Source organism: Coregonus clupeaformis, chromosome 15, assembly GCF_020615455.1.
Source record: "Coregonus clupeaformis isolate EN_2021a chromosome 15, ASM2061545v1, whole genome shotgun sequence".
Lineage (NCBI taxonomy): Eukaryota > Metazoa > Chordata > Actinopteri > Salmoniformes > Salmonidae > Coregonus > Coregonus clupeaformis.
In genome coordinates this window covers 59,602,548-59,620,578 of record NC_059206.1, presented here as the reverse complement: position 1 = coordinate 59,620,578, position 18,031 = coordinate 59,602,548, and the positions used below count along the sequence as shown (strand labels likewise).

The following is an 18,031-nucleotide window of genomic DNA, read 5'->3' as shown; positions in this document are numbered from 1 at the left end:
AAAAGAAAGATATAAAGGGAATGAAAGAGAAACAGAGAGAAGAGCAGTGTAAGACCTTTGAGAGGAGAAAGCATCTATAAATTCATAATACTGAAATAAGTGACTCATCAGCTTAGTTGGCAGAGGATCATTTGGCATTGGTTACTTCTGAAATTGCAAGTGAGTGTGATTACGTGCCAAAGTGGCCTTAAGGTTGTGATATTGTGCCAAAGTGGCCATAAAGTATGGCCCTTTATCTTCCACAGAGTGGGCCACGAGAGGCCTCTGGCTGACCTTGGTCTTGGCCTGGATGGGAGCCCCCTGGTCCAGCAGGAGATCGATGATCCTCACATGACCGTTCCTGGCCGCACAGTGCAGAGGGGTCAGCTCATCCTAAATAGATGGAAGGAGCCAGGTAGGGTCAAAAAGCTTTCAAGTCAAATGGCAGAAAGAGGAGGAGGAGAAAGTGTAGGGTTACAGTACCTTGGTCATGGCATCTATCTGGGCCCCTCTGTCCAGCAAAAGTCGAACCATGATCGCATTACCCCTCCTGGAGGCTATGTGCAGAGGGGTGATACCATTCTGAGAGAGGGGGAAGAACAATTTCTAAATCAATTTAATCAAAGACTCTCCTGTTAGAAAATGGGGTCTTTGAGGGACTATGTTACCGATGTCATGGTTAAGGCAGATAGGTACAGTAGCGGTGAGGGTTAATGGACTGACCTTGGGTGTAAAGTTGACATTGGCTCCTCTGTTTATTAGCAGTTGGGCCACACTCAGGTTTTCATAGTGAGCCGCAATGTGGAGAGGAGTGAAGCCAGTCTACAGACAGACAAAGATAGAGGGAGAGAATCAGAGAGGCAGAGTGAGAAACAGAGAGATAGAAAGAAAGAGAGAGATAAATAGACAGAAAGAGACAGAGAGAGAGCGAGAGAGATAAAAACAAATCTTATTATCATAATCCATGTTTGCAGGCAGCTTTTGTTGGCAGTTTTTTTGTTTATTCATGTAATCACTTTTGTTGCTATTGTTTTTCTGCAAGTCAACACAACAGTGTTATGACTGATGACTTCAGCTAACGACATCAGCATTTTAAGGCTTAATGAGTCATCACAGTCACACACACACAGTGAGTAGTACCTTGCTGAGGACGTCGGGGTTAGGGTCGTTCTGCAGCAGCACTGCAGCAGTGCGTGTGTCGTCGTTGCGTGCAGCGATGTGCAGGGCGGGCAGACGGACCTTGCCCTTTGTGCCGTAGTTGATGAGCAGGGCCACCACGTTCTCATGACCCTGCTGAAGAGCCACCGCCAGCGGCGTGAACCCATCCTGACAGACAGGGGGAGAGAGGGGGAGGGAGAAGAAGGGATAGAGGGAGGGGTGGCCCGGGTAAAAAGGAGGAAAGGGGGAGAGGGGAGGACAGAGGGAGAGGTGGCAATAAGGTAAGAATGGGGAAAGTGGAGGAGGAGAGGGAGAAGAAGGTATGGAAGGTCAACGAGAGAGGGCAAGGGAGTGGAGGAAAAGAGGGAGGGGATGAAAGGAGATACAAGCCAAATGATAATGGAGGGGGTGAGAGAAGGGTAAGTAGAGGAAGAGAGAGAGAAAGAAAATGAAGATAGGGGCAAATTTGAGACAATGTAAATTGAGATTACTGTAATAGAAAGATGAGAGAACGTGAATGTAGCATTGTCTATTGGAATGAATCCAATACACATCTGAGAAACAACTAGATGTCTGTTTGCTCTGAGGGCTTTCGCTCACCTCTGTTGGAAGGCTCTGATTGGCTCCGTTCTCTAGCAGGAACTTGACTACATCTAAGTGGTTCTCTTGTGCAGCCATGTAGAGGGGACTGAAGCCTTTCTGTAAGGAAGAGGCACATATGGCGCATGGTTACCAGCAACACACATGAACAGACGTACATATACACAACCCCCCCGGTAACGGTAATGTGCAGTATAATGTCCCTGATGACTCACCTGTGACTGGGAATTGACGTTGGCTCCATAGTTGACGAGCTCAGCCACCACTCTCTCCTGGCCTGCCAACGCAGCGATATGGAGGGCAGTGTTCCCTTTCTGGAGGTGACAGACACACATACATAAACACACACATGTTTTCATTAAGGTTAGTGCCACAGTAAACACGGCTGGAGTAGCATGACACAGGAACACAGGGAACAATGTGGTGACATGGTTATGTACACACACACACACACACACACACACACACACACACACACACACACCACACAGACAGAGGGAGCAGAGAGCAGCCTAATGACCCAAATCTCTATTTAAAAAGCTTCATTAATGATACAGTGCTCAGAAATAATGAGTTATGACTTATTAGATAGATATGTGCTAGACTAAATTAGATATATGTTTACAGGCCAATCAAATGAGGTGAATAAGTCATAAGCATGCGTATAAGCTTATTATACATGTAGTGGATCATGTCTGTAAACAGTCTGTTATATAGCTAGCTGGTGAATATCTCAATCAGAAGTCAGAGGTAGGTTCTATGCATCTGTGGTATGTGAGTAGAGTCATGGTAAGCAGTGAGCAGTGTGTGAGTAGTACCTTAGTGGTGGTCTCCAGGACAATGCCTGCGTGTAGTAGCCCCAGCACCATCTTGACGTGGCCTTCTTTAGAGGCCAGATGCAAACCGTTGAGCCCATTCTGCAGAGACAGCAGTGGAAATCAGCAGTGACCACACAGAACCATCAGACCAAATCGTCAGCCTACAGAGCGATCTCCAATAGAATCTGTTTGCCTTTTATTCCATCTATAACATGGATTTCCGAGCAGTAGATATACTAAGAATAACAAGCAGAGAAACTCAAAACCCACAGTGGTTACAGAAGCAGCACAAAAATATTTCCAAACATAAACAACCTTAAGACTGTTTCAGTCGGGTCTCAAAAGGAAGCAGACATCATGGATTTATTTCAGGGCTGTCTGGGTGTACAGCAGTGGAGGCTCCTCAGAGGAGGAAGGGGAGGACCATCCTCCTCAGTGAATTTCCTAAAAATATATTTTTTTAAACATTTACAAGGTTATCATTTTTAGATAAAACTATACTAAATATAATCACGTCACCAAATAACTGATTAAAACACACTATTTTGCAAAGAAGGTCTACAGTTGCCTCAACAACACTCTGTAGGGTAGCAGCATGGTGTAGCCAGAGGACAGCTAGCTTCCGTCCTCCTCTGGGTACATTGACTTCAATACAAAACCTAGGAGGCTCATGGTTCTCACCCCCTTCCATAGATTTACACAGTAATTATGACATCATCCAGCCTATCAGAGATCTTGCAGCATGAACTGACATGTTGTCCACCCAATCAAAGGATCAGAGAATTAATCTAGTACTGAAAGCATAAACTACAGCTAGCTAGCACTGCAGTGTATAAAATGTGGTGAGTAGTTGACCCAAAGAGAGAGAAAGACACTAGTTGAACGAAGAATGAAGGAGAAGCAAGAGAGAAATAGAGAGAGAGAGATTGTCTTTTTTTACATTCAATTTCAATTAATTAGCTAGCAAATACAGCTAGCTAGTTTAGCCCACTGAAACACCCTGCTCAAACAGAGGGATGCTATGTTAGCTAGGTGGCTATGACTTTCCAACACAACACTGGAACTCTTCCAAGTCAATGTAAGCTTTTGGTATTACTAATTTATTGCCACCGGGTACACTAACATTACTGCATGATTGTAGCGGGTTTACTAACGCATTAGTTCTATTAGCTATACTGACTATGACGTTACTTTAGCTAATATGGTGACAACGATGTAGGCTGTGTGTAGCGGTTTGGCTTGGAAACGTTTTTTCGCCTGGTGCATTGAAGTCCACAAGCGAAGGGAAGAGAAGGAATACAATGTGGCTGTTATGAGAGTGAACTCTGTTTACGCGTGATCAGGGGTGTATTCATTCCGCCAATTCTGTTGAAAAACTTTCTTAAATGGAAGCAAACAGAACAAAACGGGGATAAACATACCTGAATTTGTCCAATAGAAGGGTCATTCTACAGATTCGGTGACATTTCAGTATTGTCAGTGTCCCAAGATGTACTAGTGTTATAACTTGTCAGAACATTTATCAAACTACACTTCAATTACAACATTTCAAAGTTTTACATGTTTTTAATATGGAGTAGAGAATATGATTTTAAACAGAGATGAATTTCAATACTTATATGTTTGCTTTTCTTAGGAGTATTAAGAATTTCGCCTGTCCCTATTGACCATCATGCAAATGGCGTGACTCATTTTGAGTACACAGTGTTAAATAATAATGCTTTTTTTTTTGTTAAATTAATTGTATATGCCCCCTTATTATGCATAATCCATTTTCTCAGCATAAGACATTTTATTTTCTGAGAAATTCAGGCTTTTACCCCTGTCCTTGTATTTCTTTCAACCCCGTAACGCAACAATACCCCCCACTCACAATTAAATAATGGTTTGATCCTGTGGACATCATTTATGAGGAAGTGACATCATACAAGTCTTCAGAGAAGCCTGGTGTGACAAGTGGTAAGCTGCTCTCTCACTTTTTATAAATATTTCATGTTTTTAAGCACATATGGGCTTTGTCAATCTCAGGTATTCAACTCTGTTGGGGGGGAATTCATAGTTAAGATTTTACCAAGAATTGTTTTTATAGCTATGAAGTATAACAATGTCTTTTGTTGAATAAGGCCATGTGGCACACTGCTAGCTGCTAGCATCCCGAATTAGCAACAGATTAGCACAAAATCTTCAACCCTGTCACATTCAACCCCATCACATTTTTCAATGTTATGGGGGTTGAATGGCTGTTACAGGGTTGAATAGCTGTTAAATCTTAGCAATATTTAATGTATATTGCTTAATACCAATCATATTTTCTTGTTGAATGTTTGTTGTTTACGGTTTTACAGTATCAACTAAAAGTACGAGGAATTTTTGAAAATAATCACTTTAAAAAAGTGACAATTAATTTGTTCTCTCTCCTATATACATTGACATATTTAGGAGTATTATCTGCAAGTTCATGTTCATTTTACTACATAGTGATTAAAAGGATACAATATTTAGTCTTGAAGAGTAAGCAGGTCATTGACTTGACCTTGACCTACAATTTCAGATTCAACAATGGAAAAAACAGCAGCAGAAAGGAAACACACATAGAGAGGAAGGTGAGGGACATCCGCGCGCCGGTGGTCAGGTAATTCTCCTGGAAATGTAAGATCTTTAAGACACGAGGTGGTGGTGGTCATGGACACACAATCAACAGAAAATAAAGTTTTGTTGCTTTAAAGCATAATTTGGTAATGCATAAAAAGACTAGAGAATGTAAATGAAGACTAGTCTAAAAAGACATACAGTATACTGCCTTGGCAACTGGTGCGTGAGGGATCCCATGTGCAGGTCAAATGCATGTGCTGTGCTGGACCAAATAGGTACTTCTGGCCACTTCTTGATGATATCCTGTGGTATCCATTTGAGGACATCTTGGAACACATTGATCCCCCTAAACCGGTGACTTCTAGGCACATGGAAATACAGAAGGAAGTGTGGGCTAGGCTCTCTCAGTAAAAATGGTGAACAAACTGTAGGCTTACCTATAGGTTATTAATGTTAAGATGTTTGCTTAATGTTCAAACATTCAAACAACACAGACATTCCTGCCATTACTCTGGATATTTCTATGAAATCAATGAAATGTTGTAACTGTTGTTAGTTTATTAATGTGTTTTAATCTGTCTAGATTTCATCTTGATTGTTTAAACTTTAAAAGCTATGTTGACAGTAGTTTAAAATGTTAAAAAATGGCAACATGTGACCTATATAGGTTATCAATGTTAAGATGTTTGCTCAATGTTCAAACAGACTCCTGCCATTATCAGATGGATATTTTTATGAAATCAATGAAATGTTGTTACTGTTATTAGTTCATTAATGTGTTTTACTCTGTCTAGCTTTCATCTAGATTCTTTAGATTTTAAAAGCTATGTTGACAGTAGGTTTAAAAATGTTTAAAATGTTTAAAAAATGGCAACATGTTAGTGATCTCAAAAGATAAAACATATGACACGTGATGCTTTTCACTCAACCCTGTTACATGATTTTCAACCCTGTTGCGGTGCATTCATCCCTGTTACGAGATTATATTTTTACATTTTTGTATTAAATACACAAAATATAACATCAATAGTGTTTTTATTGTGTGTATTAAATCAGGGTAAATAAGGCTATTTCAATTTTGTCAGGAATTACGCAGCATTCTTGCACATTTCTTGCGAAAATGTGGAGTTAGATTAGAAATTTCTTCATCGTAAACTGGAAAGGATGGTGCTGGTCAGTTTTTCTTGATTTTCTCTTTAATTACAATATGCCATTATTTACAAGGGACATCTAAACTGTGAGATTATGCCAGAAGCTGATCTCAAGCTTATTGGAAAAATGAATAGTTGAATAACAAAATGACTGTGACGGGGTTGAATTAAATTGGGACTTGTTTGAGAAAATAATACAGAATAATAACTTAATACTCTACATTGAGATGGGAAAAGGTATTTTCTATCAAGTACACACATTACTTTGTCACATCAAATAAAAAAAAGCTTAAGATTTTAATGTTCATTGTTTCATCCTCCTCAATCACAAAAGGCACCGAATCTGTAGAATGACCCAGAAACTCTCGTTTGCAACTGTTGGACGAATGATTACACCCTATATCAGCTTAGATGCAGGCAAGAGTGTGCAAGGCAGTATTGAATGTCATTGTCTGTCACCTCAAATTTGTCTCTCGACCTGTGTGCACCTATGTTGTAAACTTTCATTCCTAGTATTGGGGATTTATTATTCTCCTAAATTGATGGGATGACTAACTTAGAAAGAATGCATTCTTGACTGGGCTAATGTAGGTTGTGACACCTGGCAAGGCTGTGATTGATGTGAAGAGCTGTTTTAGGGGGTAAAATGAGATAAGGATTGTGTCTTCAAATGCTAGACTATACTGGTTCTTTGTGATCTGTGAGCCTTCCTTGGACATAGGAATGGTGTCTAAGGGAGCTGGCTCTTCTCACTATGACAGGTTGTTATGAGGAACGTATGCCTGGTAACAGAAGAGGCTGGCAACAGGGGTGCATCAACGGATTGGCTGAGTAAAGTTTAAACCACGCTCAAGTCTCTACTCTAATTGGCCAGCAGAGAAGTGGGAAATTCCCTCTGTCAGAGTATTTGAGTATTGAATCTGGAACAATGTCTTTAGTTCTCTGAAGTGCCCTGCGAGGTATCTCAGAGAGCCCGTATATACGAAACATCATATTTACCATTGAAGGTTTTTGCATTAATTAAAATAACTAGTATATCTTAGAAGTCGTGTTGACCTCTTTTGTTCCTAATACCAGATTTGAATTGACGCGACTTTGACAATTGGTGACCCCGACGTGATCTGGTAGAAGGGACTTCGCTGGATACTTTCCGGCCCATTGGTCATCTCTTTCATTGGACTGTGTTTCACAAAAAGTCCGGACAAACTTAAAGGTAAGCAGTTACCTATTGTTAAATAACTAAAGATCTGCAAATTGGCTTTATTCAAATTAATTTTGTGAAACAACTGTCTGATGTAAGTGAACTAAATTATGAAACTATTATGAGTAGATAAGCACAATATTGTGACATGCAAACCTGTGATAAATGTGATGTTTAAACCATGGTACCAGAGAGTATTGATCTACCGGCAAGGTCCGTAACTATGGATACGGCTAGGTTCAGGAGACAATGCTGACATCTACCGGCAAGGTCCGTAACTGCGAGGGTACGGCTAAGGTTCGGAGATAAAGGGAATTATTGGCTAAGGGCGTTGGCTACTGACACATATCCATCGAGATATGGCTAGGATCAGAGGAGCGCCAACATTTTTGTTGAGTATTGTTTCTCTGACACATATCCAGAAGAGATATGGCTAGGTTCTGAGAAAATACTGAAGTCTCCAGGCTAGGATCACCAGGGGTGAGAACTGGAGACACAGGGAATTATTGGCTAAGGGCGTTGGCTACTGACACATATCCATCGAGATATGGCTAGGATCAGAGGAGCGCCAACATTTTAATTGAGTATTGTTCCTTTGACACATATTCAGAGAGATATGGCTAGGATCAAGGAAGATACTGAAATCTCTGGACCACAAATGGTGGAACCGTGAGATACAGGGATTAATTGATTAAAGTGTAACGTTGTGGCACATATCCACTGAGATATGGCTAGGATCATAATGGCCACTTAAATTTTAGATAGTGTTACGCTACTGAAACGTATCAGAAGGCTAGATACGGATAGAGTCAGGGGGACACTGGGTGTTGTTGTATGCATGAGTGCGCGAATGATCACAGACTAAATAAAATAGTGAATAGGAGTTATTAAAAATAATAAACCTGTATATTAAGACGTCTGTGGCTGTCCAAACTGTATAATTTGGGAATAACAGTTGGATTTGTGGTTGCTTAAACCATATAACCCGTTAAAAACAATTGGGAACATAAAGCTAAAGTGATGAATTGTGTGACTGAACTAAAACGTTTGAACTGATATATTTGAAATATAACATTTGGTGTTTGAAATAGCATAATACTGCTTTTGAATAGTTGTGTCGAAGCAATTCGGTTTAGTATTTGATTTGATGTTTGATGTTTGACATAGCATAATACTGGTTTTAGGTGCTTGGTTTGGGCTATTTGGTTTATTATTTGATTTAACGTTTGATGTTTGACCGTGCAAAATACTGGTTAAACAATTAGACCGAAATAATTCGGTTTATCGTTGAGATATAGGCGTGCACCAACTTTAACTAGTTAGGTGGGAAGTATTTGATTTAAGTGGGTAGACTAGAGTGCTTTGAGTAACGGCGGAATATTGGAGGCGCGCTGGGACGAGAAGCAGCTCCTCACAGCTCCTCAAAAAGTAGAGTTGCGAGGGGAGGGGCTGGAGAGAGCGAAAGTGTGGCTTTTGGAGCCAGAAAAGACTGGCAGTTGGCTGGGAATGCATGTGGGTATCTGACGAGAGAGTGTTCTAAACTTGCTCACCGAACGCAGACGTGCATCATGGGTGAGAAAGTAGAGAATATTAACATTTGCATTTTTGGTAATTTGGCAGACGCTTTTGTCCAGAGCGATTTATGGGAGCAATTGGGGTTGAGTGCCTTGCTCGAGGGCACATCGGCAGATTTTTCGCCTGGTCGGCTCGGGGATTGTAACCGGTGACCTCTCGGTTGTTGGCGCGGCGCTATTGGTCACTAAGCTGCCTGCCGCCCCATATGAGTTTAAGATTGTGGCGTTGTTGGATAATGTGATTGGAATAAACTGACCATAAGTAATGTTGTTTTAGACGTAATGTATAATATAGTACAAAGCAAATAGAGGGTTAAATTGAACTAATTATCATGGTAGAGCTAACGTAGTACAGTGAGGGAACTTCATTTTGTGTCAGAGGGTAAGATGAGATCATTAATGGTACTATTGGTGGAAATCTATTTATCATTTCAAGGCATGGAGTAACAATCTGCATTTATGAGTGTAAATTCCACGGCTGATGTGTTGATTGAATGGGTACGATGGAGTATTTGGTTTGGTAATGTTGAATGGACTATTTGTAGCGTGTTTAGGGGTTAAATAGAAAAACTCACGTATTCAATAGGGAATGGGTAAGAGAGAGAGAGTTTTTGCTGAGGTGAAACCTACTGCGATTTTCATTTGGTGACGTCACTTGCTCTATGAACTGGGAGTAGTTACTTTGAGAGCATCGCAGATGGTGTGGAGTGACTGGCGATGTCCCTGGTTCGAACACAGGTAGGGACAGTAGACAAAGCTTTCGCAGTGGGGCTATATACCTAGATTACTATGTGGATTGAGAAATGTGAAAGGTTGAATTAGATAGCTTAAATAGAAGTATTCTAGAAAAGTCTATGAAAATATGTTATAAGGTTACCATGCGCTCTCCCCGAAGGAGCAAGGGGAGGGTGAGAGACAGTATAGTTCAGATGGTAGGAATGTCATTAAGCGTATGCTGACCAACGATAGCAAGTATTTGTTTTATTAATTAGGGCCTAATCAGAGAGAACAGTTAAATAAATTGAATAGCGAACTGAAATGGGTTAGCGGGAAAATACAAGATAGATGGACCATTTTAGAACGATAATATATTTTGCTTAGGATGCAAGTATGCATTGGCTGTTGTGCTGGGGAAATAGCGCCAGCCTGTGGTGGGTTATGGATTTGTTACACAAACTTATATTTTAAACTAAAGTGATGGAATAGGCTACAATTATAACATTATCAGAAAAAAGACACAATTTAATGTGAAATAGTTATTACAATTATTATTGATAGTTATTACAGTTATTATCATTGATCCAGTAATGATATAAGGATAGTAGAGGAAGGCAGGGGATTTAATCTCATTAGGGAAGTTATATTAGGAAGAAAATACCATTAAATGAGGGAACATTTGATGTAACCGTGATTGTATTGGCTAAAAACTCAAATATGACATTTACAGGGGGGACAGGAACAATAGAAGGGGAGACAGATTTTCCTAGGGGGTTGAACAAATAATTGATAATGGATCATTTGAGATGAGATCACATGTAGCAGAGTTAGGGTAATCAATTAAATAATCATTGTATACTCGAGGAATTTTGAGTGGTTTAATGAATTAGATATGAGGAATTAGAATGATACAAACAATTATTGATGGGTTAAGACTGGGAATATCTATCATGTTTTGTGTGTACTACCATCTTTAGATTATAACTAGGAGAAAGAGATTAGCTCATCTCAGTTAGGCAGTATTTAGGTCATAAAAGTGAGCTATCAAATTGAGTGAGGCCTGGCTATTTGTGATTGTTGTTTTTTCAAATTGGGTTAAAATGGGTTCACAGAGCCAGAGGCTGTACAGAGAAAGGTGGAGCCCCCATGTTGCCCTAGTGAAAGAACATTCAGAGGAATGGTTATCACTAGGTAAATGGATAAAACAGGGGAAAAACATTACTGACTGGCAGAATACACCAAATGGGGATCAGTATGGCCACTCCACTGGGAGATATAGAAGAAAGTTAAATTGGAGAGCAAAAAACCCAGCCCAGGGTCCACCTGGAGATAAGTTTTAACGGATGACAGGAAGAGATTTTCTTAACTCAGGAACAGGAGGCTGAGTTAGCAGCAATTCCGTTCAAATTATGGTCACAAGGACAGCAGATGTAGGACTAATTAAGGGGGTAGCTCCAGTACAAGTGATTCCTCGATCCGATAATAGACCATACCAAAAGCAATATACTATGAAACCAGAAGCAATAAAAGGGATAACACCTACATTTGAGCATTTACTTAAGGGAGGGGTGATAATTCCTGGAGATGAGGTACAATGAAACTCTCCAGTATTTCCTGTTAGAAAGGAGGCACCTAGCGCCGACTGGAGGATGGTCATGGACTTATAATAGAAATATAATTCCCAGAGTTCCATGTGTACCAGATCCACATACATTGCTGAACCAAATGAAAGGAAATGGACTTAGGCTAGGATGCCTCAAGGCTACTCGGAAAGTCTTACAATCTTAGGCCAGGCTATAACTAGGAATTTGGGAAAGTTTGAACCTAGGGAAGGAAGCCAAATGTTAGTTTATGTAGATGATATTCTATTGGCTAATCCCACTCAGGAGGGTACAATCCAATTGTTAACCTTCCTGGCAGAACAGGGACACAAAGTGAGCAAAAAGAAACTTCAACTTTGGCAGAGCGAGGTCATTTACCTAGGACACACTATAACACAGGAGGGGCGAATGTTAAATTCATCCAGGAAAACTGCTATACTTGAAGCGCCAAAACCGTTAAAACAGAAAACAAATGATGAGCTTTTTGGTAATGATAAACTGCTGTAAAGCTTGGGTACTCCATTATGTACTGCATACGGGTAAATTAAGTGATCTTATCTATGGGAAGGCAATGGCAGCCCATGGTAAAATCATTTGGAACTCTGAGGAGGACGAACAGTTTATGTTGTTGCTCTCTTCCCAAACAGTCTTAGCTTTTCATACATATATCAGGGATGTTATCCAAATGGTAGAGAGTAACGAGGGATATGACATTGGTAGTGATTTACAGATGATGAGGTGTTTTGGTGGGCTATTAGATATAACTGGGTTAATCATGAACATAGAGATTTTTATTCTTTGTTGCTAGACAGAAGACTTAGGTGACCTAAAAAATAGACTTGTCATGTCCAACAATTAGTCTTCAGGTCAAGCCCGGGAGAGCCTGGGTAGAACAGAGTTTGAACTAAACATAAGTGTTTTTACAAGATAAGAGATTGATTGATTGGATTACTAATTGATTCTGAACTGGATGAAAGTTGAATTTAGCTGCCATAAAAGACAAAGGAAGTGGGAGGAGCAATAAAGAAGCAAAAGACAATCTCAAAAATGAAAGGCATGGCAATTGGATGATAAATTACATAAGGATGGTTTAGAAAGGTGGTAATATTGACACATGGGCAAATCATGTGTCAAAAAGGGGGAGTGATAGGATTAAATAATAATGATAGGATTAAATAAAAATAAAAAAACAACAATAGAAATTGAGAGCTCAACATGTATGTGTGAAGATAGTTTATTAACCACACCCGTATGTCAGAGGTTTTGTGCCCCACAGGTGAACTAAAGGAGAAGGTGACCCACTCTATCTCACCAGGAGACTGGGTGTGGATCCAGTCCCTAAAAGAAGAAAAACTGGAAGCAGGCCTGTTGGGAAGGGCCCTATCAAGTCATATTAGATCCACCTGGGTGCATGTCACACACTGCAAAAAGGTAAACCCAGTTACACCTGATGAACAAACACAGAGTTAGGAGAAAGAACCGATCACCATTAGGGCTCGGGGGTTGGCTCCTTAACGAAGATTCCCTTACCCTGTCTGATCATCCCTGTGTGAGTTTGGTAGAAGGTGAAGCAATGGGTTGGCGTCTGACATGTTCTCAGGGTGAGGGTGGGGATTCACAGGTCTCCTGACGGTAGGTAGCTGTCTGATTGTGGGGGCCATATTCCTAACACACTCAAACCCTTCTGATCAGCCAAAAGTAGTAGTTAACCTAAAACAAGTTGATAAAATAATACCTGAGCACAGTCTATGAAGGCATAGGAGACAGCTAGACGTAGGGAAAGGGGAAGATTAGGGACTTTAGGGGAGGACATCACTATATGTATGTCACCATGTACATCCTGGGACTATGTAGTTGCTCATATCGAGAGCGCGGGGGATATGTAAATCTCCATACACAGTTTAGGGACAGGTGTAGTATTGTGAAAGTAGGGAATTACCAGAAATGGCAGTGCGACCCATAGAAGGGTACGTACTGTCTGAAAGTCTGAAGTACGCAAAAACAGGTTTATCCTCCATGCAAGCCACCTGGGAATGTGGTGAAAGAGTCTTGTAGTAACTTGAACTATCTGTATCCCCAGATAACAAAGTCATTCCGACCTAGGTTGCCTACGTTTGAAGTCTTAGGTGATTCTAATTGTTTTTCTAGGACTAGTAAGATAGGATACAGAGTAGGGCATCTTAGCTCTGCTCCTACACAGAGAATATCACAACTGAAAGAGACCATGACTAATCTCTCCTCTTTGTTGCAGCCAGAGGATTTTAGGAACTAAAACCAGGCCCGTGCTGACATCTGATGGTTGTGTGGTGATAACTGATTGTGAACTCACCTACATACGCAAACAATCAAACGTGTCAGAGACTGGTGAGTTACATTTTTAGAAAGTAGGACCTCCTCCCGGGATCCTTTGATGAAAGGATCCTGTGATGGGATAGGAGCACCTCGAGGGGTTCCAGAAAAATTCAAAGCTAGGAGTCAGATCGCAGTTGAGTTTGAATCAAGTATCTTTTGGTGGTCAACAATTAATAAAAACGTAGATTGGATAAATTATATGTACTATAACCAGCAAAGATTTATAAACCACACTCGTGATGCAATAAAGGGATTAGATGAGCAGACAGCGGCAACTAGCTTAATGACATGGCAGAATAGAATAGCTTTAGATATGCTTTTGGCTGAGCGGGGCGGAGTTTGTGTTCTGTTTGGATCTATGTGCTGTATTTTCATCCTCAAACAATATAGCACCGGACGGGTCAGTGACAAAAGAGCTTCAGGGAGTAACTACACTGACGAACGAACTGGCTGAGAGATCTGGTATTGATAACTCCATGAACGGTTGGTTTGATAACATATTTGGTAAATGGAAAACTATTGTTGTAACTATTCTGGGTGAAGTTATAGCTTCTATGGGTATACTTGTTCTTTGTGGATGTTGTCTTATTTCCTGTGTCTGAGGTTTGGTGAGAAAGGAGATGGAGAAGGTGATTTCCCAACAGATGGTGAGATACGGCCCAATCCTGGACTCCAACCTAGGAATGGAGGATATGACATACCAGGCTTGGTGGAGTGACACTAGAGGGTGTCTAAAGGGGGCCAAAATATACTTCTCTGTTTGTGTTTTGTGTTTTAATAGTCTTATGTTTTGTGTTCTATTAATCCTGTGTTTTATGCTTTATTAATCAAGTTAACCATGTGAATGTTTGTCTTTCCTTACGTGATGGTTTGAAGTTTTTTGATGACTGGTAACAATTTGCAGGTTGGGTGTAGATGGACTGAGGGTTTTAATTTTTTTGTATCATTATGGCCTATTAATAAAAGTGTGATTTTTTGTTTGTATTGTATTATAATGAATGACAATCTGTGTTTTCTTATTTTTTGAATCACACCTTATTAGGTGTGAAAAGGGGGATTATTGGGGATTTTTTATTCTCCTAAATTGATGGGATGACTAACTTAGAAAGAATGCATTCTTGACTGGGCTAATGTAGGTTGTGACACCTGGCAAGGCTGTGATTGATGTGAAGAGCTGTATTAGGGGGTAAAATGAGATAAGGATTGTGTCTTCAAATGCTAGACTATACTGGTTCTTTGTGATCTGTGAGCCTTCCTTGGACATAGGAATGGTGTCTAAGGGAGCTGGCTCTTCTCACTATGACAGGTTGTTATGAGGAACGTATGCCTGGTAACAGAAGAGGCTGGCAACAGGGGTGCATCAACGGATTGGCTGAGTAAAGTTTAAACCACGCTCAAGTCTCTACTCTAATTGGCCAGCAGAGAAGTGGGAAATTCCCTCTGTCGGAGTATTTGAGTATTGAATCTGGAACAATGTCTTTAGTTCTCTGAAGTGCCCTGCAGGTATCTCAGAGAGCCCGTATATACGAAACATCATATTTACCATTGAAGGTTTTTGCATTAATTAAAATAACTAGTATATCTTAGATTAGTCGTGTTGACCTCTTTTGTTCCTAATACCAGATTTGAATTGACGCGACTTTGACACTAGGCTAGGTTGTAGCAACCTCATGATGGGTATAAGAAAAATTAGAGTATCATGTAGTAGCCTAAACCTATCGCTGTTACATTGAACAGTGTGAATGGAATATGAATGAGTGATAAGGCGCACAATTGGCCCAGCGTCGTCCAGGGTAGGGGAGGGAATGGCCGGCAGGGATGTAGCTCAGTTGATAGAGCATGGCGTTTGCAACGCCAGGGTTGTGGGTTCGATTCCCACGGGGGGCCAGTATAAAAAAATATGTATTCACTAACTGTAAGTCGCTCTGGATAAGAGCGTCTGCTAAATGACTAAAATGTAAATGTAAAAATTATAAGGCCATGGTCATGAAAAAAAAATCGTCCTCCCTCATCTTAAATGGCACCGACCATCACTGATGTACAGCTGAAGAATCAGACAGACTAACAGTACAGTCTGTGCCTGTCTCTGCTCTGCCTGACTGCAGTACCGTGACTGGCCACAGGGAGACTCTGAAAACCACACAAGTCCCTCCACTGCCCTCATACTGCAGTGTCACTCAATTCACGTGGATAATACACACACGGGGGAGACAAACACACAAGTGTGTGAATCACCATTGCGTTTTTTGTGCGCTGGCTGGAGTCTGCTGGTTTGTAGATAGGGCAGGGGCAGGTTGGCAGACTGACATATAAAACCCTGAATCATAGAACTTTCTAGAACAGTAGCAGTAGCTCCAACATTTATCATAGCTATATGCTCTACTTCAACCCTAATTTTAACACATTAGAAAACATAGAAAATGTGTATGTTTACATACACAAAAGCTGAAGAACATACGCACATCCAGGTACCTCTCGTAGGCGCTGGAGTTATAGACAAATTCATGAAAAACAGAAAGGAAAACGCCGCACACTGCTGCTCATGCTGGGAGCATGAGCAGCAGTGTGTGGCATTTTCCTTTCTATGTTTACATACACACGTCACATACCCACATACAGTGCATTCGGAAAGTATTCAGACCCCTTGACTTTTTCCACATTTTGTTATGTTACAGCCTTATTCTAAAATGGATTGTTTTTATCCCTCGTCAATCTACACACAATACCCTATAATGACAAAGCAAATTGTTGAAAATTTATAAAAAATGTAAAACATAAATATCACATTTACATAAGTATTCAGACCCTTTGCTCAGTACTTTGTTGAAGTACCTTGGCAGTGATTACAGCTTCAAGTCTTCTTGGGAATGACTCTACAAGCTTGGCACACCTGTAGTTGGGGAGTTTCTCCCATTCCTCTCTGCAGATCCTCTCAAGCTCTGTCAGGTTGGATGGGGAGCGTCACTGCACAGCTATTTCAGGTCTCTCCAGAGTTGTTCGATCGGGTTCAAGTCCGTGCTCTGGCTGAGCCACTCAAGGACATTCAGAGACTTGTCCCGAAGCCACTCCTACGTTGTCTTGGCTGTGTGCTTAGGGTCGTTGTCCTGTTGGAAGGTGAACCTTTGCCCCAGTCTGAGGTCCTGAGCGCTCTGAAGCAGGTTTTCATCAAAGATCTCTCTGTACTTTGCTCCGTTCAGCTTTCCCTCGATCCTGACTAGTCTCCCAGTCCCTGCCGCTGAAAAACATCCCCACAGCATGATGCTGCCACCACCATGCTTCACCGTAGGGATGGTGCCAGGTTCCCTCCAGACGTGACGCTTGGCATTCAGGCCAAAGAGTTCAATCTTGGTTTCATCAGACCAGAGAATCTTGTTTCTCATGGTTTGAGAGTCCTTTAGGTGCCTTTTGGCAAACTCCAAACGGGCTGTCACGTGCCTTTTACTGAGGAGTGGCTTCCGTCTGGCCACTCTACCATAAAGGCCTGATTGGTGGAGTGCTGCAGAGATGGTTGTCCTTCTGGCAGGTTCTCCCATCTACACAGAGGAACTCTGGAGTTCCATCAGAGTGACCATTGGGTTCTTGGTCACCTCCCTGACCAAGGCCCTTCTCCCCCGATTGCTCAGTTTGGCTGGGTGGCCAGCTCTAGGAAGAGTCTTGGTGGTTCCAAACTTATTCCATTTAAGAATGATGGAGGCCACTGTGTTCTTGGGGACCTTCAATGCTTGCAGACATTTTTTGGTACCCTTCCCCAGATCTGTGCCTCGAGACAATCCTGTCTTGGAGCTCTACGGACAATTATTTCGACCTCATGGCTTGGCTTTTGCTCTGACATGCACTGTCAACTGTGAGACCTTATATAGACAGGTGTGTGCCTTTCCAAATCATGTCCAATCAATTGAATTTACCACAGGTGGACTCCAATGAAGTTGTAGAAACATCTCAAGGATGATCAATGCACCTGAGCTCAATTTCGAGTCTCATGGCAAAGGGTCTGAATACTTATCAGGTATCTGTTTTTTTATTTTTAATACATTTGCAAAAAATTCTTAAACTGTTTTTGCTTTGTCATTATGGAGTATTGTGTGTAGATTGATGAGGGGAAAAAATATTTAATCCATTTTAGAATAAGACTGTAACATAACAGAATATGGAAGAAGGGAAGGGGTCTGAATACTTTTCGAATGCACTGTATACACACATGCAGCATGTGCAATGAAGGCACACTAAAGCATACATCCTCATTTGTATGATAGCTCTACCTCTGATCCTAGCCTTAGCCAGTAGTGGC

General features: G+C 41.1%; 1 protein-coding gene across 3 annotated transcripts in view; it reads right to left on the bottom strand.

Annotated features, from left to right (window-relative positions):
* The window catches only part of LOC121582560 (ankyrin-1-like), a 101,977-nt gene that overhangs the window by 32,147 nt on the left and 51,799 nt on the right, over positions 1-18,031 (bottom strand). For all 3 annotated transcript variants that reach the window (XM_041898439.2, XM_045225237.1, XM_045225238.1), the window contains exons 3-9: positions 2,556-2,654; positions 1,953-2,051; positions 1,738-1,836; positions 1,120-1,305; positions 703-801; positions 463-561; positions 274-372 (exon numbers count right to left, since the gene is read on the bottom strand). In XM_041898439.2, the coding sequence (XP_041754373.2) occupies positions 274-372; positions 463-561; positions 703-801; positions 1,120-1,305; positions 1,738-1,836; positions 1,953-2,051; positions 2,556-2,654 (780 nt within the window). The remainder of the gene's footprint in view (positions 1-273; positions 373-462; positions 562-702; positions 802-1,119; positions 1,306-1,737; positions 1,837-1,952; positions 2,052-2,555; positions 2,655-18,031) is intronic.